General features: G+C 40.6%; 1 protein-coding gene across 1 annotated transcript in view; it reads right to left on the bottom strand.

Annotated features, from left to right (window-relative positions):
- The window catches only part of Fancc (FA complementation group C), a 160,993-nt gene that overhangs the window by 33,094 nt on the left and 102,959 nt on the right, over positions 1-24,940 (bottom strand). Inside the window, exons 6-8 of the mRNA XM_059262758.1 lie at positions 23,793-23,906; positions 22,897-22,961; positions 7,577-7,741 (exon numbers count right to left, since the gene is read on the bottom strand). Coding sequence (XP_059118741.1) covers positions 7,577-7,741; positions 22,897-22,961; positions 23,793-23,906 — 344 coding nt within the window. The remainder of the gene's footprint in view (positions 1-7,576; positions 7,742-22,896; positions 22,962-23,792; positions 23,907-24,940) is intronic.

Here is a 24,940-nt window from a genome sequence, read left to right as displayed (position 1 = left end):
CTAGGTCATCTAAACCACAAAGGGGAACCAGTATGAGTTGTTTAGAGGAAACAGACAGCCTATCTCTGGAAATACGTGACTGTATTTGGAAGCCAAGGCAAAAGACGCCCAGCCAATTATAAAACACAGGAATTCCACCGTGTGCTGTGGTAAGCAGTTGAGAAGCTGAACATAGGGCAAGGCCATGTTGGTCAAAGAAAGCTGTGGTTTCTAGGAGGCCACACAGCCCATACAGGGAACCGTTCAAGCTGGGAGGGGAACAGGGTGTGGAGCAGCAATCTGCACGGCTCACTGAGTCAGCCTCCTTTGTGGACATGTGGCGGATGGGCTCTCCACAGGAAAGCGTCCATGGAAAGGCTCCAGCTGATGCGGCTGCTAGGTTAACTTGCTGGTCTGAAGCTGTTGGAATTGGACATGCTGAGGACCACCCAGCATTTCTGGACAGTCTGTCCCTTGTGGATTAGTAGACATAACTTTCCAAACCAAATAAACTTTATTAGTTGCTGAGGGAGAATGTTCTATCATAAGTGAAATAAGAGCAAGGGCAGGCAGGCCCTCACCCTGTGCTCTGGGCACCACGCCTCCTGGTTGGTAATTTCTGAAAACTACTATTGAGGTTTACAAAAGATGCCAAAGGTCTGCTTTAATCCAACTCTTGTCAAAAAAAAAGGTCTGGACACAGAGAGGTGGTGAACCCCTACAATCAGAAATGGAGCTTCCACTGTGCTGTGCTGTACGAAAGGTGGGAGTTAGTGGAAAACCATTAGAACCTCAAAGACTCAGCAACACTGTAGATGAGAATTACTCAACACCCATGAAGAACAAAAGTGATGGCAGATTTCTCAAAAATTCAGACATACTGAGTAAATTTTGACAGGAGGATTGAAGATAGAAAGAAATTACTTCAACTTTACATGTTTATTTATATAGGTATGTGGTTGTCTGTCTATGAGGGTGTGTCATGTGTGTGCAGACGCCCACAGAGGCCAGAAGAGGACATCAATCAGATCCCCTGGAGCTGGAGCTACAGGCAATGTGAGCTGCCAGCATGGATGCTCTGAACTAACCCTGAGCTCTCTGCAAGAGCGTCTGTATGCTCTTAGCCCTTGACCATCTTACCAGCCCCTGGCTTTTCAGATTTTAACCATGAAAATTATGATTTGGTGTTTCACTTTGTTTGGTTTGTTGATTTTTTTTTCTAGATAGAATCTTGGTATAGCCCAGGTTGGCTTTGATTTGTGGCAATTCTCCTTTCTCAGTCTCCTGAGCACTGGAATTACAAATGTGAGCTACCATATAAAGTTCTTGTTTTAACCTTTTTTGAAAACATTAAACAACTTAGCCTTCTCTGGATTATCAGCTTTCACAAAAAACACAGTATGTATCATCTATAAATGTTAAGAGTTATGTATGGGAAATGTAAATTCTCTACCAGGTTCATTTCCCAAATGCAGTGATACAACAGGACACCTGAGATGAACAAGATGTCCCACTGATGACAGCCAAGATTGCAAAACAAAAGACAGTAGCTAGAGAGTAAGAAAAGACTAAAATGCACACACGGGGCAACACAGCAAATGCTTCTGGATCACAGAGTGAAGCTGGACAGACAGACAGGACAGACAGGTGTACTCACAGGTGGCCAGGAAGCTGTAACATGCAAAGATGCTGTTCTCCCTAGGCCAATCCACACACTTGCTGAGGTCTTCCCCAGATAACATGAGGTATTGTTCCAGAGGCCAAATCACTTTTAGAGCTTATATGGAAGGCAAAACAAGCAAAACACACACACACACACACACACACACACACACACACACACACACACACACCATTAAACTACAAAGGAAGAAAAATAAGAAGAACTAGACCTATTTTATGATAAACAAACTGAACTCTACCACTAAAAATGTCAACAGGGCATGAATACATAATAGATCAGAATGGAAAGCAGCAAGGCAGGCCCATCTGCATTCAGGAACTGAGCACAGGCTACATCCTGGTGGGAGGGGGCTGGCATCCTTCACTACACCAGAGAGGCCAAATGTTCTGCAACCTGAAAGCAGAGCAAGGTAACCTACTACTTTAACAAATACTTTGCAAAACCAACCTACAGCTTGAAAGAAATGTACACGAACTTATGAACCAAACACCATAGAGAGCTTTGAACTCTTGATTCTAACAACTAAAAAAAAAAATTTACAAAACAGAAGAACTTAGGTCCTGATTAGATATAAAGTAATGATAAGGAACTAAAAACAATTTTAGATGTACTGGTGGCATTATATATGGCTTTTAGATTTTTTGCATTTATGTATTATTTAAGTATTTTGTTGAGTGGAGGCGTGGGTAGACCACAGAACACATAGAGAGGTTAGAGCACAATCTGCAGGAGTTGATTCTGTCTTCCCTTCAGTGGGTTCTGGAGATTGAACTTGGGTCACCAGGCTTGGCTGAAAGTGCTCTTATCCCCTAAGCCATCTTGCCAGCCCTAAAGGTCTTTGAAAAAAAAAAATCTTATATGTTTAACAATTCCCATTTTCTGTCTAAAGGCATTTAAATAAAGAATTGAGGGAAATATACTAATAAAATACTTTTTTTTTTTTTTTGGTTTTTCGAGACAGGGTTTCTCTGTGTAGCTTTGCGCCTTTCCTGGAACTCGCTTTGGGGACCAGGCGGGCCTCGAACTCACAGAGATCTGCCTGCCTCTGCCTCCCGAGTGCTGGGATTAAAGGCATGCACCACCACCGCCCGGCATAAAATACTTTTTAAAGCATAGTGCTTTTAACATATTAAAGGAACATAGTAGTAAATATTTTAAAATCACATCAATGTTCTTTGGGCATTATATATGTGTGTGCGCTTCTGTATTCATAGCACTGTACCTGTAGTATGTACAATGAGAAAAAAATTGCATTATCTGCGCTTTGAATTTTTAGCATGAATGAATCTGATTTTCTAAGACTGAGTAGAATCTAGAAATTTCTGTAAGAAAGAAACACAGGTTCAAATAATGCAGAGAAGTCACTCACAGCAACAGCTCAGTGTGGAGCCCACAGCACCTTGTTGTGGGCAGGGCACTTCAGACTCACTCAAGGCACTGTGAGCTCAAGGTCATTTTGTAACAATGCTGATGGCTTTCACCTTTCCTAGACCCTCCCCTTCCCTCCTCCACTGAACCAGGCTGGGCAAGTAGTTCACAGCTGGCTGCACTTCCAGTCCTCACGCTCAGGAATGTACAGAGGGGCTGCACAGTGACTACATGATAGCTAATGTTACTTCTCTGACACTCAAAAGAACGTGTTTGTATATTTTTGTATTTGAAAAAGAATTTAAAGGTAAGAACATTTAGGGAATTTTTATATATTTTCAGAGGTTCACTTAAAGTTTATTCTCTTTCTTCTACTATGCTTTTTGCCAGTCTCAATATATCTGATATAAATCTTGTAAGCCTATTAGTATAAAAAAAATAAGTATTTTAAATACTCTGATGTTTTCCTTTGTGCCTACAAGGAAATATAATAAAAGGTAAATACACAAGAAAATATTCCTTTTCAATAATGTGTTTTTGAAGGGATCTGAAGAGATGGCTCAGTGGTTGAGAGCACATGTGTTGCTCTTGCGAAGGACTCAGGTTTGACTCCCAATACCCACATAGTGGCTGACAACCATCCGTAACCCCAGTTCCAGGGGAGCCAACAGGCACATGCATTGTGCACATACATGCATATAGGCAAAACATTATTCATACACTTAAAGTAAAAATAAATCTAAAAAATTACACTCTTGAAAGTTTTCTAAATTTTTATTAATTATTTTGGATAATTATATATTTTATATAAAATGTTTTATCAAGATGCAGTATATGTTTTATATTTACATATTTTAATGTATGATTTTCATTATATTATAACTTACCATATTTCATACAAAATGAAATGTATAGTCTACTGTGGGAGCCCGTTCTCGGGTTCCTTGTGGCTTTACTCAGCAGGTCTGCATAGAGGATGATTAGGACCACGGGCCTGAGTGCAGGTGTCTGAGATGGTCTGCACTTGGCTGTGCTAGGGGAGGAGGTCTTCTGCTCCACCCCTTGGCGTCTCTATAAAAACCCTGGGGCAGAGACAGTCAGGGCCCGTTGGAATAGGTTCCAGGCCCTCTCGAGGCTATCCTTTATTTTCTATCTGTTTATCTCCGCGATATTCTCCGCAATAAATCCTTCTATCTAATATTTCCTGCTGCTCGCACTCAAGAAAACTCTGGGGAACTGTGGGGGTGGTGGGTAAACGCCCCACAGTCTACTTTCTTTAATTTAAGAATGGATGGCTGACTTTCAAAGGGGGATTAGAAGATTTCCACTCCCATCCCATAGCTGTTTTGTCAGGAGATGAGCCGACAGATCAGAGCACTGACTCAGGAGGCACAGGCATCTACTCCAGAGCATGTGTACACACAAATGAGAGCAGGACTGAGGAAAGTTGTCTTCTCTGGGCTTTACAGCAGCTGGCATTTGCTGTCCTGTGTCTTCTGTGGCACCATGCTGACATGCTAGTGCAGTGCAAGTTCACTGTGGCATCAGAGAGACCTCCAGTGACTTCCAATGGTCATTGAGAAGTGTAATAAAAATGAATCCAATGATTTATAGAAAGATGCTACAGTTCATTAGTGTCTCCCTGGGCTGAGACCCTCCAGACCTGGCTAAAATTGCTGTACCATGGTCCATCTACTGGCAATATCAGCCAAGCACTAAAGACCTTGTCTGTGAAACTTGGCCACAGACATTTAAAGTGCTGAGCAACCATCTAGAGTCCCATGGATTCTCCTGAACCACTGCACCAGCAGTGCACAGGCAAGAGCAGGCAAACTGTCCCTGGGTGGTTAGAGGCAGTCACACACCCTCACCCCTGCCTGCACCTTCACAGGGAAAGCTAACATATTCAACAAGAGCTTTTGATGGGGCGATATAAAATACAGATTTTGTTAATTGTCACTCTTAGGAAGAGTTTCAGAAATTCTTCATGGTAAAGGAGAACATTTGAGACACACTGCCCCGTGACCAGCCTGTTCTGTCTGCAGAGAGGCATTCCTGTGCAAGTCTGAGCTCTCGCTTCAAGTGATACTTTCATTCCATAGACAGTGACTTGAAAGAATGACAATCCACCAATAATGGTTATTCATGTAATTATATGGCACATACTTTCTTAACAACTAACAAAGTGACCAGGTCACCTTTAAGGGGAAAAAAAAGGATAGAATTTGTGGTCCATGATAGGCATGAAGTGTTTTTGTTTATTTTATTGATTTTAAGCCCTTTGTAGTGGCATGTACCTGTAATCCCACTGCAAAGTAGGCAGAGACAGGAGGATCCCAGGGCATATTCTTTATTTGAAGATAAATTACTTTGTTATTACCTCTATGTACATGTGTAGTAACCGTGCACACAAGCCATGGCATCTATGTGAAAGTAAGAAGACAATTTTTTGGAAGCTAGTTCTATCCTCCAACTATGGATTCCACATACCCACTCAGGCTGCCCCGCTTTCACCCTGTGAGTTATCTTGGCAACCCAAATTTAAGCTTTTAAGGGGAAATTAGAGCCTTGGAAAATTTGTGATAGCTTTTCAACATTTTGTGACATGTCAACATGGATGACAGTGAGAACAGCAGCTGTTAAGTTTTCACCATATAATGGAATATGCCAACATTGACAAAATGTGCATAAGATAAGGATGGAGGTTTTCCAAATGAGCCACACATCATGCTACAAAGCCATACAGAGGTACAAGACCTGAACTACAAAACAGGCATGCATGTACATTCATGTATATGGTGCATGTGCACATCTAGAGGCCAGACACTAGATGTCTTCTGTAATCACTCTCCAGTGTAGTGGGTAGCCATTCCAGCTTTGATCTGGAAGTTCCAACCCCCATTGAGACTTCGGCAACTGTCACGCCTACAAGGCAGGGCCAAGGGAGGCGCCTGGGGACCTGAGATCTGGATCAGCGGGCGCTCTCCGTTCCGGGACCCTGGATGGTGGAGGTGGATCTAGCAGAGCTCCAGAGAACACCGCTGGACTGTGATACACCTTCCCCAGACCCCGCAACCTACCTATCCCTTAATTTGTAAGTTACGCCATTAAATAAATCTCCTTTTAACTACGTGGAGTGGCCTTAATATTTACACCAATACTCCAGTTTATTTTTTGAGACAAATCTCTAACTTGGCCTGGAGCCTCTGATCTGGTTAGGCTGTCCCAGGGATCCTCCTGCCTCTGCTTGCCTTTCACTAGGATTACAGGTACAAACCACCACAATGGGCTTTTCCTACATAGGTGCTGGGATCTGGACTCAAGCACTCATGCTTGCATGGCAAGTACTTTGCCAAGTGAGCCACCACCCCAGGCCAGGTCAATAGATTTTAATGTAACAGAGTATAAAAATCTCATTAACCTCAGATCCCACACTGCAACTAACTTTTAAAAGCATGACCATTTCAAATTTAGGTCAAAGCAAACTATCACTCTTATCTCCAATGGCTATTATAATAGCACTGACTTTCTAATTACGCATCTGTGTGGGGATAGGCATTTCCACCAAAGCAGTATATCCCACAAACTGAACATGTCTTTCCATGCCAGGCAAAGAGACTCTTAAGAAATAAAAACAGTTCTACCTGTCAAACAGATTATCTCTGTCTTATAAAAGATCACTATTTGTTGTTACTATTGTTATTATCTATTATTATTATGTATTATGATAACGATGATGTATGCACCTCTATGCACATGTGCAGAGGCCAGAGAAGGACAATAGATAACCTGTTCTATCACTCTCCATCTTATTCCCTTGAGAGAGGGTCTCTAATTGAACCTGGATCTTCCCTTTTAAAAGTGGTTGACCAACAAGCCCCAGGGATCCACCTATTTCGTTCCACACCCCGATGCTTGGGTTACAGGTATGTATAACCATGTACAGCTTTTATGTGGTTGATAAGGATTTGAAGACATGCTTGCTCAGCAAGTGTTCCTATCTACTAGGCCATCTCTACAGCCCTTTATTACTGTTTTCAAATGAAGCAATTTTCTTTTAAAGTCATATTCTCTCTTCTTCTTCTTCTTCCCTCCTTTCTCTCCCTTTGAAAGACTGAGGATCAAACCTATGCCTCGTGATGGGCAAGTATTCCGTCCCAGCTTAATAAGCATTTCCTACATTTCTGGGTATGGTTTCATATATGACAAATATTGGAAAGTACAACCCATATAAGGCTCTTTGGGATCTTCAGTAACTTTTAAGAGCATTAAAGGGAACTAAGATGGCTGGGGTGAGGGATGACAAGCAGAAAGGTGCTTGCGGCCACGCCTGATGACCTGAGTGCAATCACTGGTACCCAGATGGAGTAATGAGAAAACCAACTCCTGTAAGCTGTTCTCAAACCACTGCACATGCTAATAGTAAATAAGTAAATGTAATAAAAAAATAAAAGGGAGAACATTAAGTACACTGTCATCTGATTTTTCCACACTACATTCTGCAACTAGGAAAAACAAATTGAGTGATAAGGTCAATGGACTCACGACAAGAAGGCCTCATTTACAGCTTCGAAGAACTCAGGTGAGAGGACTTCCTGAGATTCATGTCCATGGTAGGTGAGTAGAGCCTCCACCAGGGGTTCAAAATCAGGCAGAGTAACAAGAGGGACACAAACTTGTGATAGGGACATCATGCGCTCAGGAGCCATCCTATTGGAAAAAAAGTTAAGAAGTGGCAGTCCAGATCAGAAAGTCACATGTAACTGAACACCTAAAGTCTTCCTGCTGAAAAAGACAGTGACAGGCCTCCATGCTGGCCCAATAAAGATCTTCTCTAGCACCGTGTGCCAGGTCACTGACATTCCCATGTCTCCTGCACTCACACGAGGACTTTATCTCTACTGCTATCTGCAGACATATCTGATTAACCAGGGCCCAAACAACTCCCCATGCCCTTCCACAGTCAATAGGGTTTCTCACTGGGCCCTGGGCTCACTGAATAGACTAAGCTGGCCAGCCATTGAGCCTCAGGGACCCACCTGTCTCCATCTCCCCAGGGCTAGGATCACAAATATGTACCACCATGCCCAGTTTTTATATGGATCCTGGGGATCACTCAGGTCCTTCTATCTGCACAGCAAGCACTTTGCCAACTAAACTGTTTCCTCAGCCCCAAACTGGGAATTCTTAAGGTGTGCTGTCGTATGAATTTTAATGGCAACCAAGCATCTCTGTCCTGAGGCAAAAGGGTGCCATGATACCACTTCAAAGACAGCTGCCAAACCTGACAGGGCCATCACAGCCATGCTACCACTAATAACAACTAAAATAACACTAACTTTTATATCTAAAGTTATCTGCCAAGTTTTTAGCTGTACAAATCATAACCTTGGAATCAGAAACAGATCAGTGGTCTACAAATTTTCTAGTTCATACCTGAATCTATAAAATTGCATCCACTTGAAAACACACCTGTTATTATTCCTTTCACTGTATGACTTCCAAAGTCAAAGCAGCTGAAGGCCCCAAACACAATCCCAAATGAGCAAGCTGTACTATTCTCTTTGCTTCCACTAAGGGACTCCATTCATTGTTGACTTTTTAATCGCTTGACTATTTAAAGTTCATTTCACAAGTTTCACAATCTTCATAGATTGATGCCATGAGTTCAGATGCTGAGATGGTCAGAAAAGCTCCAGGGCTTTGAGAGGCTGATAAGTAGTCATTAACAATTCAATGACAGGTGTTTAAATTCTACCCAGGTCTTTACTACAAACAGCTAGAAGGTATGGCACTCTAGACTTTCCAAGCAGTTGTCTTACTGTATAGTACTATGGTTTGTGCAGACAGCTGGGAAGCTACAGACAACCACACAGGAAAGATGTTTCTAAGGGTGTGTACTTAGCATCAAGCCCTCTGCAGTTCAGTTCTTGTGCAGAAGTAATCTGGAATACTACTCTGGCAATGAGTCAAGCACAACACTTAGTGTGACGCAGTCTGGAAAACACTGCTTAGCTCTCCCTTGAACATGATCTCCAGGTTCTGGCAAGTCTCAGGCTGGATCTACAAATGCCATGAGTACCTTCAGAAGGCTATCTATTGACCTATCTGCATTTTGGTAAACATAAGTACTACCTAATTTTATAGGAGTCTTTAAATTGTTTGTTTGTTTTTTGAGACAAGGTTTCTCTGTGTATCCCTGGCTGTCCTAAAACTCGCTCTGTAGACCAGGCTGGCCTCAAACTCAGAGATCTTCCTATCTCTATCCCCAGAATACTGGTATTTAAAAGTGTGTGCCACCACTACCCGATGACTTTAAAATTGTTAAGGAAATTGATCATGGACCTTTTCCAGCCTTGCTAGGAGATACAAACTGCAGCCATTGAGGTTCAGTGCTTGGTCAGTGCTGGCAGTCTTTCCTACCTACTTGGTCCTTCTCTCCTTTCAGAAAACAAGAAAATTCACACCTGCAGGTCTTTTAGAGAAGAGGATTTCATAACAGTCACTGACTCTGGATGGCCAATGAACACTCCCCATTCAATTTCACAAACATCGTGTGACTCTATGAAACAGATGACACTAGAGCTCTCTATAAAATATATAAATTTCCAGCACCACACAAGCACAACTGTTCTTTCTTATACTGCTCAGGATTCAAGTTCACAAACATCCACTGGACTCTATGTAACAAATGATGCTAGGGCTCTACGCTAAATAGCTAAAGGAAAACATCCAGTGTTGTGGAATAATTCTTCTGTACACTATGTAAATTATGCTGTGATTGATTTAGTGAAGAAGCTGACTGGCCAATAGCTCGACAGGATGAGGTTAGGCAGGAAAACCAGACTAAGAACAATGGGAAGAAGGGAGGAGTCAGAGGAGTCACCAGGAGACACAGAGGGAGCAAGACACACTGGAGGACAGGTAAAGCCAGGAGCCACAGGGCAGCACATAGATTAATAGAAATGTGTTAATTTAAGTTGTAAGAGTTAGTTAGTAATAAGCCTGAACTATTGGACAAACATTTACAATTAATAGTCTCTGAGTGGTTATTTAGGAAGCAGCTGGCAGAAGAGAACTGATAATGGTCCCGACGAAAAACTCCACCTACAAATGGTGACCATAAATCCACATAAAGCCTGAGAAAGCTTTAAAAATAGTTCTAAATGCACAGAAACTGAGTCAAACACAGCTTCCTAGACTCATGTGTCTCATGCCAGCTGCAGTACCAAGATGTGTCTCCCAGCAGCTGCCTGTGGGAAGAGCCAGCTGCCAGCCACCAGCCACTACTGCCATGCAGTAAGCTAGGCTACACCTTAAGTGGCTGACAGCAATTTACGATTTGTTTCATGCAATCAAAAAACAATACAGATGCTCAGTAAAGACAGATCCAGATGGGAAAAAAACTCTAAAAGTGCATATTTGAATATATTAAATGTATATTTATGAATATATATAGTCTTGGGAGAGAAAATAGGTATAGACAGTCATAAAAAAAAAAGAAATACATAGTTTTAAAATAATAAAGTCCCCTGGGCTGGAGAGATGGCTCAGAGGTTAAGAGCACTGACTGCTCTTCCAGAGGTCCTGAGTTCAATTCCCAGCAACCACATGGTGGCTCACAACCATCTGTAATGAGATCTGGTGCCCTCTTCTGGCCTGCAGGGATACATGCTGTATACATAATAAATAAATCTTTTTTAAAAAATAAATAAATAATAAAGTCCTTAAAAAGGAAGTAATATAAAAGAAAAAAGCCACTGGGCGGTGGTGGAGCACGCCTTTAATCTCAGCACTCAGGAGGCAAAGCCAGGCGGATCTCTGTGAGTTTAAGGCCAACCTGGTCTACAGAGAGAGATCCAGGACAGGCACCAAAACTACACAGAGAAACCCTGTCTCGAAAAACCAAAAAGAGAAAAGCCATGTAAAGATGGGAAATATACAAGAGTCTGGATCCTATGTTATTGTGTTGTCTTTAAATTTTTGGGCTGCTAAGAGACACTGGATTGAAGCTGCTAGATTATACCAATCTATATTTTAAAAAAATATCTTGACTTCAAAATTTAAGTCAAAAGGTATATTGCATTGGAGAAAAGGTTATGCTTTTATTTCCACAGGAAATGAGAAGCTCTGGATTCATTCCAGATTGATATGGATCATGTTTGATCAAGAAAGACCCCCTGAAAATCCTGACTACAGACATAAAGAAATAAACCTAAAAAAAAAAAAAAAAACCACCCAAAAAACTACAAACATGTAACATATATTTTACCTGCTCAAACATAAAACAAAAAAAATCATCTTTGGCTAACTTGTGGACAACACACAGTTTATACTTATACTAATACAGATATATATGTTACCTTTAAAAGTTTATGTATTTTCAGAACAAGGGGACCAAACACCAATGAAAATTGATGCCCCAGGTGATCCAGCATTTCAAAATGCCTCTCTAACAGTCTCCTCAAAATTCTGCATCCAAAACAGCTTCAAGGCTGCTGACTGAGATGATCCAACCTCACAGACTACTCCAGCCAGGACTTCATTATTGTCTCAATTTTCTTAAAGTTCCCCCAAAGATACCAGCACCCCCAGACAACAGGAAGTAGTCTAGAGAACAATGCCCAAATTCTCAAAATATTGGTTACGGATGTTTGCTATCATTTAAGGGGGGTTACAATTTGTTATTGGTAATGGTCAGAAAAAAAGCTAAACAAGGGAGATTAGATTCAGGGATCTTGTTGTGAAAAGAAAAAAGGGGGATAAAGAAATGATAGGATAAAAGGGTAGATTATTGAATCTACCTTAATCCAAAAACAAATATTAATCTCAAAATACTTTACAGTGATATAGGTTTTGGTTTATTGATACAAATTTAAAAAGTTTTACTATATGTATGTTTCTACTCTTGTTTGGGGTATTGTGCTTATGCAACTAATTTTAAAATGTAATATATAATTAAGAAATACAGATTAATAAGTCATCTATAATAGTCAAACTTATATTCATGTTAAGTATGTTTTCAAGGTCATACACAGATATATTTAGATAGATAGATAGTAGATAGATAGATAGATAGATAGATAGATGGTCTTCAAACACTTCAAAGACCAACAGAATATGGCATTTAATAACCTAATAACCTAAGGCTTTGCATGACAGTGAGACATGTCTGCTCCTGATATCATCCATTTACTTCAAATAAGATGATGGGCACTGAAGAAACTCCATATGGAGTTTCTTTTCTTTATGGCAAAAGCTAGCGATGTGGGTAAAGAAACTGCCCTTGCCTCAATTGCTGACAGTTACTGTTCAAACCAGACCAGCAAGACACAAAAAAGACAACCATCTAACTTTGCCAAGACAAGGTAGGACAGTCCTTCAAAATTCCCTGCTTTTCAGAAATGTCTGTCAGATGTACAAGGCCTGTAGGCCAAAGTTGGATGCCCCAACATTACAGAAGAACCTAGAGTGACTGTCCAGGTAGCCAGATGTCCCTGTAATTAGATAACATTTCACCTTCTGGGGTCTTTGATGGAGTTAAAGACTAAATAATTAAACTTACAGTTTTCCTTAGTTATGATAAAAAGTAAATTAGGTATAAAACTTTAGAACCACAAAAATAGATAATAGAATATTTTTTTTAATTTTGCCAAATATAAATTGACTAGATATTGTAACTATAATTCTTACTTGATAACTTCTTTTGTTACATATAGTTTTACTATTAAAGTTAAAACCTTTTTTAATTAGACAAAAGGGGGAAATGTTATAGAATAATCTTTTTGTATATTGTGAAGATATGTCTTTGCCAAGGTGCCTTCTGATTGGTTTAATAAAGGAGCTGCTTGGAGGTAGCCAGGCAGGAAGTATAGGCGGGACAACCAAACTAAGGACACTGAGAAGGAGGGCAGAGTCAGAGGAGTCACCAGCCAGATGCAGAGGGAGCAGGAGATGAACATGCCATGCTAATAAAGGTACCACCACGTGGCAGAGGGTTGATAAGAAATATGGGTTAATTTAAGTTGTAAGAGCTAGTTAGTAATAACTCTGAGCAACTTATAATTAATAAATCTCTGAGTGGTTATTTGGGAAGTGGCTGGCAGAACAAAGCTGATTGCAGTCCCGACAAAAAACTCCACCTATAATCCAGAATCACATAAGTACAGCTCTTCCCTCTCTTATCTTTCTATGTAAGCTCAAAGATTCTGAGATTTCAGGACACTTGCAACCGGGAATGAATACCTCTTTTTAACATCTCAGAAGATTAACTAAAAAATATTAATTTAGAACATAAATCCCCATAATGGTGAGTTGGAAAAAGACTAAGTGGAGCACTGTGGAAGAGGCTGCTGCTGGGGAAACTGCCATCTGGGAACGAGGTGTGGAACAAGAAGGAACTGCAGGGAGGGTGAGTACATAGGAAAAGAGGCTGTGCACACCTATTAGATCACTAAAACCTATCTTGACTATAAAAACACAGATGACACAGCACTACAGAACTTCATCAACAAAACAATATATGTAAGTAGAATTTAGTATGTCACCCTAAAGTCTTTAGACTGTCATTAGGAATTAATGTCATTAGGCTGTCTTAGGGTTTCTATTGCTATATGAAACACCATGACCAAAGCAACTTGGAGAGGAAAGGGATTTTTTGGCTGACACTTCCAAATCACTGTTCATCATCCAAGGAAGTCAGGACAGGAACTCAAACATGGCAAGAACCTGGAGGCAGAAGCTGATACAGAGGCCATGGAGGGATGCTGTTCACTGGCTTGTTCCTTTTCATTATAGCTGCATAAGAGTGACTACTAATAACCACATGGAACAGTCAATACCAGGCAGTCTTGAAATCTCCTCTGGCATTGCTATTAATCCAAAACTCTTCTAGTTATTCTCAGGCAGAATTTTTGGACAATGACAGAAAGCAGCCACATTATTTTCCAAAATATCACAAGAATGGTCTCTAGGTCACATACCTATACTCTTCTCCTATGAAACCTCTTGAGCCAGGTTGTCATAACCTACATTGCTCTCAGCGCCACTCTCGTTCATGCTCTCACTAGTGGCCCACTAAATCCCACTTAAAAAGTTCAACTGCTTTCCTAATTCACAGTCCCAAAGTCCACATTCTGTCAACAAGCATGGTCAGGCCTGTCACAGCAAACCCCCACTCCCTGGTACTAACTTCTGTCACTGTTCTATTGCTGTGAAAAGACAGCATGACCAAAGCAAATCTTATAAAAGAAAGCATTTAACTGGGATTTGCTTACAGTTTCAGAGGTTTAGTCCATTATCCTCATGGTGGGAAGCATGGCAGAACTCAGGCAGACATGATATTGAAGAAGTAGCTGAGAGGTGTACATCTGGATCCAAAGGCGGCAGGAAGAGAGAAGACCCTGGGCCTGGCTTAGGCTTGAAAGCCTACCCCTCAGTGACACACTTCCTCCAACAAGGCCATGCGAACTCCACCAATCCCTCCCAAGTAGTGCTACTCCCCGATGACTAAGCTTTCAAATATATGAGCCTATGGGGGCCATTCTGATTCACACCACCACAGATACCTAGCTCTGAAGGCTCCAGAGTGCCCAACAGCTTTCCTCTAGCCAGAATATAGCAAGATGTCAAAAGCATAGGTCCCTTTACCTCACCTGGATGGACCACACCAAAGATTAGTTCTGACACAGGAATTATATAGAGAGCTGGGTGACTACACTGCAAGACCATTGAGGAGAATGCTAACTTCCTTCTTAGTCAGAGAAAGTGAGATGAAAATAGAAAAGAGAATGAATAAGGATGGCCATGCAATCATTTTGCTGTACTCATAACTCCTAGAAATGAGAAAAAAATTATACTCAATACTGCAAAATGAAGGCTTTCAGTGATCCATACATTGTGAGAAAAGCCTGAATTGACAGGTAAATGGGAACTTTTGAAGGGAAATACCACAGCCCCAAAACCTTACTAAGAGGTACCATAAAAGGTAACAGTTAGCCAGAGGCTAAATTCAGGTGCAGGTGGATATCTGAAGCTAAGACAAGCTGCTAGGTCATCACAGCACAGCGGCCTGTGGGTGGGGCTTCCATAGATGCTTCTTTCTTATCCACTGTTTCGAAGAAAGTGCAAACAGAAATGCCATTCCCAACAGGGACAGCAAATACCATGGGACTGCCAACACCCAGGAAATCTGTAACTGTATGAAGTCCACAGCACACTTTCCTGACAGCTGGAACCAACACCTTAACCCATATCTCCCATACAATTACTAGAGGCAAGCCAAGCAAACAGCACTGGCAGAGAGGTCAACAGGGAACCCAAACTTTCAAGAAACACAAACTGCTCTCTAAAATTCATGTCCATTTATTTACCTACCAGCAATGCAGGCTGCTCTGCACCATCAGATGGATGCCTCACTGAGGAAATAACTTGTATTTTTCTGAAAACAAAGATGCTTAAAGAGTTGTCTTCAGATGATAGCAAAAACCATGTTATGTCAACCTTTGAAACCATCATCTCAGCAAAAGGTCTCCACAACTTCCACATCTTACAAAACTGAAGTTCTACACCACCCAAAAACTCCTGCTCTCTTTCTCCCAAACCATGGCAAACACCCTTCTACTTCCTAAGAGACTGACTAGTTTAGATATTACAAGTGAATGGAAGGCAGTATTTGTCTTTGACGGTTGGTTCATTTCACTGTGCAGTGTCCTTCAGGTACACCATGGTATAACACTCAACAGGACTTTCCTTTTTTTAAGGATAACTAAAATTCAGTTGTGGCTATGCCATGCTTTCATCTAACAAGGTGCACAGGTTACTTCTATCTCTTGGCTAGTATGAAAAACACAACTAATCCAGGTTTGCAAATTATCTTTTAGAGATGTTTTCAATTCTTCTGAATATATAAGCAGAAGTGGAATTGGTCACATGGTAACTCCTCTTTAAGACCAGGTCTCATAGCCACAGTTGGTCTTGGACTCTGGATCCTTAGACTCTCACCTTCCAAGTACACTCTCAGCAAGCACAAACCACCATACCAGATCCACTTTTCTTTCTTAATGAACCACCATGGCTTTTTCTACAGTAGCTACACCACCTGCATGCTCACTCACAGTGCATAATGCCAATGTTCCACAGTCTCAGCAACACAGCACTGTCTCCTAACTAAAGCTTCCTTTCCTTACACTTTTTTTTGGAGACATAGTCTCACTATGTAGCCTTGGCTGGCCTAAAGCTCACTATGTAGACCAGGCTAGCCTCAAAATTCAAAGATCTGCCTGCCTCTGTCTCCTGAGTGCTGGAATTAAAGGTATACAACACTACACCCAGCCCCCTTTTACCTTTCTTTATCTGTATAAAGTGCTATGCAGTTCTGTTTGCATTTCCGTGGTAACTGTGGAGCTAAGAAGCTCTGTATACACCTACTGCTCACCCATATCTGCCAAGGATGTCAACCAATCCTGCTTTTTGTTTTTTTTGTTTTTTTTTTGTTGTTGTTTTTTGTTTGTTTGTTTGTTTTTTGTTTTTTTGTTTTTTTTTAGATAGCTGTGCTTGACTGTGCTGTCTAGAGAAGGTTAGCCTTATAAATTGATTTGAAAGTGTCCCCCTTCTCCAGGACGCTGGCAGAGTTTGAAAGGATTGTTAACCCTTTTTATGCTTAAAAGAATTCTCCAGTGAAGCCTTCTGATCTCTGGGACTTTTCTGGAAGGTTATGAGGAGCTGACTTAACCTCTTCACTAGTTAGAAGTCTGCTCCATTTTTTACTTCTTAAAGACTTCATCTCTAGGCTGTGAACTTCTAGAACAGTCTCCAGTCCTAGGTCCCCCAGACACTGGCATATAGCTGTTCAGTAGTGTCTCACAGCCCATCACTGATGGAGCAGCTTACTTCGGGACTCTGCTCCTCAAGTTTTCTCTCTCCTTTCCTTATCTCCATCTTTACAAAAACAAAAGCAAAACACGCCCCCCAGTATCTAAGTCCCATAAACCTCTTGGTTTTTATTTTTTTTTTTATTATTCCCTATTGTTGACTTCTGCTGCCTCTTTCTAACTTCAGGCTAGCTGCTGTCCACTTGAGCTCTTTTCTTCTTTTTAAACAAATTTACCGCTACTAACTTTGTTGTACTTTTGCCACAACCTGAGATTGGTTGTTATGCGATATTTGTTCACATTGAGATACTCCAAGACTGCTAATAAAGTTAACCTTGAATCAAGGGTTGAATGACTGGCTGACCAGAATTAGCCATGGAGATTTTGGAGGATCCAGATAAAGAGGCACAGGAAGAGATAGGGAGGAGCTTAGAGAGATTTGAAGGCTTTTTCTATCTGTGAAGTATAGAGAGAAGAGGTTCAGCTGATCATTCCTCCACCGCTCTTTGGATCTATCATGTTTTACCCCAATATCTGACTCCAGAGTTTTTAATGTTAATAGAGCAATTTGGATAAATGCTCTAAGTGATGGTATGTGGTGTGTTCACCATCATTTCTCTTAAGGTTTTTTTTCTAAATTTATGATTTCTTTGATCATCGGCTATTTTAAAGTGTGCTAATTTACATGTTAGTGAACTTCCAGTTTTCCTTTTGTATGGATTTCTAGTTTCACTTTACTGTGATAAAAATGTAGAGCTGGTATGACTTCATTCTTCAATTTCTTAAGGCATGTTTTGTGATCCAAAATATGGCCTATCCTGGAGAAGGCTCTAAGAGAAAAGTGTGCATTCTATTATTATTATTATTATTATTATATGGGGTACACTCTGTACATCTCAACTGGCCCTTATCACCACCCTAGGTCCTATTTACTTACTGTTCTTCACTCTGAAAAATCAATCCATTACTCAAAGTGGAGTGTTAAAATTCTTCTTGTTTTTATTTTCCCACCAGTCTATCAATGTGTGCTTTGTACCTGTGGCATTCTGTTCTAAATACAAATGTTTATAACTTAAATCTCTGGTGAACTGAGCCGGGCGGTGGTGGCGCACGCCTTTAATCCCAGCACTCAGGAGGCAGAGCCAGGCGGATCTCTGTGAGTTCGAGGCCAGCCTGGTCTCCAAAGTGAATTCCAGGAAAGGCGCAAAGCTACACAGAGAAACCCTGTCTCGAAAAACCAAAAAAAAAAAAATCTCTGGTGAACTGACCTTTTTATCCTTCTGTAATATCCTTTATCTCTTAACACACACACACACACACACACACACACACACACACACACGGCTACTTTTGTTGTCTTTTGGCAACCATCCTTTTATTTTCAGTCTCTGTATGTTCCTATATCTACAATGAGATCCTGGCCTGAGGATGTGGTGTAGTAGGTAGAGTGCTTATCTAGATGCACCAAGCCCTGGCTTTGATCTCCAGCACCACATAAGCTGGGTATGGCAGTTGTCTTAGTTAAGGTTTCTATTGCTGTGACAAAACACCATGACCAAAAATCAAGTTGGTGAAGAAAGGGTTTATTTGGTTTACATTTCCATATTGCTGTTCATCACAGAAGGAAGTCAGGACAGGAACTCAAATAGGGTAGGAACCTGGAAGCAGGAGCTGAAGCAGAGGCCACTGAGGGGTACTGCTTACTGGCTTGCTCAGCCTGTTTTCTTACAGAATCCAGGACCACCAGCCCAGGGGTGGTACCACCCACAATGGACTGAGCTCTTTCCCATCAATCACTAACTTAAAAAATGCCTTATAGCTTGATCTTATGGAGGAATTTTCTCAATTGAGTTTCCCTCCTTTCAGGTGACTGTAGCTTGTGTCAAGTTAACATAAGATTAGCCAGCACAGTGGTATGCACATGACATCCTAGTACCAGGGAGTAGAGACAAATTCACTGTCATCCTGGCTACATAGAGAGTTTGAGGCCAGCATCAGATACATGAGACCTTGTCAAAATAAAGCTTTAAAATGATAAGTTATGAATAATCTCTGGGTCACTATCTAAGCAGGTCTAAAGTATATGAGTAGAAAATATATTATACTCAAACAAATAAATAAATACACTCAAATTTTTAAAGGAAAGTCAACCTGATTAAATGAGTTTAAAATTATTATAAAAGTAAAATAAGCAATAAGGTGAGACTCTTGTAGAGAGCATACAGTTTGCTCTTATTGTATCACTGATATGGACAATCTTCTGAGTTCCTGTTGTGCTCACTTTATGCAGTGAAGAAGAATGTCTTCTCCATTTTAGTTTCATGAGCAGTGATCTTTTTCTCCCTCTGGTGTCTGTATTCAGTACTACAGAATCTCTGGTAATGAGACAAGCTGGTTCAGCTCTTTGTCCTTTGTGTCCTAGATAGGCAGTGGAAGAGTGACATCTGGGGCTTTCTACTGTGCCATTCTTCTGAAATCATGCCTTTGCTATACATTTCATGTTTATAGTTCCATTCACTTGTCTCTTCTGCAATGATTTGTTTATATCCCTGCCACTTCCATCCTGGTCCTAGAGATGGACTCATGTCACCAAGGTTAGCAACAAATGCTCTTTTCCCACTGAGCCATTTGGAAGGTTTTCCACACTCAGTAATAAGCTACTACATTGTTTACCAATGTCATGGTACTGGCTCACACACTCATGGTCAGTGTATAGAAGCCATACCTAATACATTAAAGTGAGTATTGTAAACTTTACACACTTGGAGTGTGCAGTGGCACCTTTTTCTTTAGTTTTCTAATTGCAGTAAAACATAAATGAGTTATCATTTAACCACATATAGGTAGTGACTAACACTAAATATGTTCACACACTGTCTTCTCACCACTATTACTTATGTAAAGGTTTTCACTGTCCCTAACAAACTGAACATATTAAACAAAATTTCCCTTTCTCTCTCCATCTCTGGTCTGCCTTCTGTCCCAATGAAGCTACCTATTCTAGGACTTCATATAAGTGGAATAAAAACATTTGCTTCTGTGTTAGACTGGTTTTACTAAGCATGTTTACATGGTCTACTCATGCTGATACATAGATAAAACTTCTGTTTCTCTTTATATCAGACTTACACTCCATGAAATATAAACACACTTTGCTTATTAACTGTAGTTAATGAACAAGATTGGTATAGAGACATCTGTTTTAATTATTTTAGGATAATTTCCTACTTAACTTTAGCCATCTTGGCACAACTTAAAAGTCACCTGAGAAAGGAGTCCCAATTAAGGATTACCCAAAACAGACTAGCCTGTAGGGATGTCTGTGAGAGATGTCTTGGATGCTAATTGATATTAGGGGCCCAGCCACTGTAGGTGGTACCTTCACTATGCAGATGATCCTGGCTGCATAAAAATATGTATCAGAATATACTCCATATGCAGGATCCTGAGAGTGACCAACAAGCAGTGTTCCTTCATAATGTCTGCTCCAACTTCATGCTTAAGCTCCTACTTTGACTTCATCCTCAGCGATTGACTGACCTGGAAGTCAAATAAGCCCTTTTCTCCCTATGTTGCTTTTGATCAGAGTGTTTTATCACAACAAAAGAAAGTAGAGGAGAAATACACCTTGCAGTGAATTTTCTGTGTCACACCACAATTCTGTTTAATTGTTCTAGAAACACCAATTTGTTTTCCACTGTGGCTGCTCCATTTTATACTACACCAGCAACACACAGAACTCTAGTTTCTACTCATCACACTTTGGGTTTTCCTCTTCTTTCTTTTTATAGTCATTATGGTGGGTATTAATACTTCCTTCATTGGAGTTCTGGCTTACATGCTCCCTAGTGGGTGTGTTATTGAATGCCTTTTCATTTGCTTAATAGCAGGTGTTTTGCTTGTTTGTTTTATTTTAGTTTTCAGAGATAGGATCTCCAACTTGATTTGTATCTGAGGATGACCTCATTGACCTTCTGGTCCTCCTGTCCTCAGTTCCCAAGTTCTGGGATTACAATTGTGTGCCATGCCCTATTTCACCAGGTGTATATTTCTCTGGTAGAATGCCTAGTCAGGCTGAGTCTTTTGCCTGTTTTGTTTTTCCTTTGTTTGAACCCAGAGCCTGGTGCACATAAGATGTTAGAACCCAGCCCTCTGCCACTGAGATATGTCTCCAGCATCTGCCCAGTTCTGGGTGTTTGTTGCTGTTGTTTAAGAGTTTCTAGACATTCCAGACACTGGTTCTTTATGAAGAGCTTTTATTTCTTTAGACGAAGTCTCATTATGTAGCCCAGGCTGGCTTCAAGTTTATTAAGAAGTTCCAAGCGGGGGGCTGGGCATGGTAGTGCATGCCTTTAGTCCCAGCACTTGGGACACAGAGGCAAGCAGATCTCTGTGAGTTTGAGGTTAACCTGGTCTACAGAGTGAGATCCTATCTCAACCCACTCCTCACCCCCCAAAAAAGTTCAAGTTGACTTCAAACTCATGATCCTCGTTCCTCAGACTGCCAAATGAAGGTTTACAGGCATGTGCAATATGGCCATCTCAAGAGATGTAAAAAAACAAAACAAAAAAAAAAAAAACTTATAAAAGATTAAAGTTTAAAACTAAAAACTTGGCCAGGTAGTGGTAGCACACATCTTTAATCCCAGCAATCCAGAGGCAGAGGAAGGAGGGTCTCTGTGAGTTCAAGGCCAGCCTGGTCTATAGAGCAAGTTCTAAGACAGCCAGGCCTACACTGAGAAACCCTGTCTTGAAAAACTAAAAAAGTAAAAACATACAAAAGTTTTTACTCATTCTGTAGGCTTTCTCTACAGTATTTATTTTGCTTTCTTGGTAGTATCATTTGATTCACAAAAGTTCCTATTTTATAGTTTCAAGGGTTGAATCCAAGGGCCTTACATACACCAATCAAGTGTTCTACCACTGAGCTACCAAGCTCCCAAACTCTTAACTTTAATAAAGTTTAATTTTTTCTTTAAAAAAAATCTATATTTATAATAATAATAATTTGCAAGCATCACGTCTGAGAGGGTTTATGTGCCACAGGGCATGTGCCATATTGCATGTGTGAGATCAGAGGACAACTCTGTGGAATTGTTCCTCTCTTCCCACCTTCACTAGTTCTGAAGCTGACCTCGGGTCACAAGGCTTACACAGCAAGTGCTTTACCCACTGAGACACCTCTCCAGCCCTTCAATTTATTTTTCTTTGTTGCTTAAACTTTGGGTATCATATCTAGGGGAAAAAATCAAATCCAGTGTTGCCAAGCCCTTTGACAGTGTTTTCCTCTAAGAGTTGTGACACTGACTTGCAATGCACTCAAAGGCTGAGGGCAAACGCCAGTTTTGATAGAGCTCTGGCTGGCAAAAGCTTTAAAAAAAGTTTGGAACAAAGTCTGTCAAGTGCCCAGGGTCTTTTGGTTAATGATTTGTTAAAAATACAGTGCTCACCAATGAAAACAGTTCCAACTTTGCTCACAGAGTGAAGAAACATCTGTGATGTGATTAATTGCCTTTTAATTTCTCTGAATCTATCTGATTTGTTTAGTCTAGATTCTAGAATATTGAGTTTCTTAAGGTAGGTCATATATGCACATCAAAATATCTGTTGCCTTGTAAATATCCCAATCAAGTTTAAGGTGTACACTTCAACACACATAGCGAGGTAGCTCAGTGAAGCAGATGAGCACAAGAGTGCGCACATTCTCCTCTTGCAGGGGCTCAGGCTCATTTTCCTTTGTGCTCCTTCCTGTACAGGCAGGCTTTTTCCTCCTATGTCTAACAAAGACATTGCATACTTAACTTCCCCATGACTGCTGAGAGAAGAGTGACTTTAAAAAAGAATAATTAAAAGAACTTCCCACTAATATACTTTCTCCACACAGACTCTAAGTACACCATGAACATGTACTTCCCATAGTTAGTGAACCTTTCTCTCATAACCAAGCAACACCTTCTGAAACTTGAGCAGAGGGATGTCTGGCTTAACACCTACCGACTTTGAGTGTTCAATCCATTAAGATGACTCTCTCTGAGCTCAGACACTAATGACAAAACCATCTGTAAAACAAAATCAGACACAGGTCAACTCACACTGCAACACGATTACCTCAGCTCCATTTCTCTTGCTGTGAGTAACACATCCCTCACCATTTCCTCCCCACTCTCTCCTTGTGTTTTACTTTGCAGAGTGAGAGGAAGCAACATCACATCACACTGACTGTCATGTGGGTCTCTACACTGAATGTCCAGGATTCTACAGAAGCAACAGTCATCACAGTCTTAGAATTAACACCAAACCCACAGAAAATTAAAAAATACTGGAGTTTACTTATTTTCTTCCTTTTTTAGCTGCTTTTTTAAAAAGTGCTTTCAGTGTATGACTTCCAAAACATCAAAATGGCTAATAACCATCAAAGATCTCATTTTCAGAAGAATATAGTGTGGGTGGGTGGGTGCATATACCACAGTGCCTAGATGGAAGCCAGAAGATAACTCTTCCACCTTTACATGAGAACTGAGGGTCAGACTCAGCTCACCATGTTTTCATGGCAAGCACTTCTGCCCACTGGACCACCCTGCCATCCCTTAAGTTAACTTTCTGCTTTGCTTCAACATAAAATTCAATCAGGCTATTTTTAGATATGATATCTGCTCAGAAGTCCAGGCTATGTTTATACTGGTTAAGGGCTGTTCTTCTCAGAAATCTTTGAGTGAGTGAGATGTGTTGTGAGAGTCCAATAGCACCTCACATCTTCCTTCCATGGTTGCAAGTCTACCCCCCAGGTAAGAAATAGACAAAGTTCAATGACTCCCTGAAAGAGGAAAACGTCTCATTTACCCTTCACACAACTGGTGAGAATTTCAATACAAAAAAGGTAAGATACTCACATTTTTAAGCAAACTAGGATAGTAATCAACAGACTCATATCCGAGACTTTCAGGAAAAAGACCAATTTCTTTCATGTCGAATCTGAATGCAGAAAGTACATGAGATAACAAACCCTAAAAAACAAAAAGATAACCAGTCAACTTCTCCCAAGTGGATGGAAGTGCCTGTGTTGAAAAAACGTGCAGCCTGTGTCACCTGTCAAGTTCCAGGGACCCTATAAAACCAGTTATTCCCAGGTTGATCAATGGAATAAAATCAATGACCCAGACATAAATCCACACACCCATGGACACCTGATTTTTGATGAAGCAGCCAGAAATACACAATGGAAAAAAAGATAGCAGCTTCAACAAATGGTGCTGGTCTAAGTGGATGTCAGTATGTAGAAGAATGCAAATAGATCCACATCTATCACACTGCACAAAACTCAAGTCCAAGTGGATCTAAGACCTCAGCATAAATCCAGTTACACTGAACCTGATCGAAGAGAAAGAGGAAACAGCCTTGAATGCACTAGCACAGTAGACAACTTTAATACAATAGCACAGACAACTAAGATTGACAATAAAGGAAACCTCATGAAACTGAAAAGCTTCTGTAAGGTAAAGGACACTGTCAATAGGACAAAACAGCAGCCTTCAGAATGAGAAAAGATCTTTACCAACCCTACATTTGAAAGAGGACTAATAGCCAAAATATATAAAGAACTCAAGAAACTATAGACATCAAAAGACCAAATAATCCAATTAAAAAGTGAGTACAGATCTAAACAGAGAATTCTCAACAGAGGAATCTCAAATGGATGAGAAACACTTGAAATGTTCAACATGTTTAGTCATCAGGGAAATGCAAATCAAAACTACTCTGAGATACCATCTTACGCCTGTCAGAATGATTAAGATCAAAATACAAGTGACAACTCATGCTGGCGAGGATGTGGAGCAAGGGGTACACTCCTCCATTGCTGGTGGGAGTGAAAACTTGTACAGCCACTTTGGAAATCAATATGGCAGTTTCTCAGAAAAATCGGGAATCTAATCTACCTCAGGATACAGCTATCCCATTCCTGGGCATATACCCAAAGGACACTCCATTCTACAACAAGGACACTTGTTCAACTATGTTCATAGCAGCTTTATTAATAGTA

The sequence above is a fragment of the Peromyscus eremicus genome, chromosome 5, assembly GCF_949786415.1.
Source record: "Peromyscus eremicus chromosome 5, PerEre_H2_v1, whole genome shotgun sequence".
Lineage (NCBI taxonomy): Eukaryota > Metazoa > Chordata > Mammalia > Rodentia > Cricetidae > Peromyscus > Peromyscus eremicus.
This window is presented reverse-complemented; position numbering and strand designations above follow the sequence as displayed.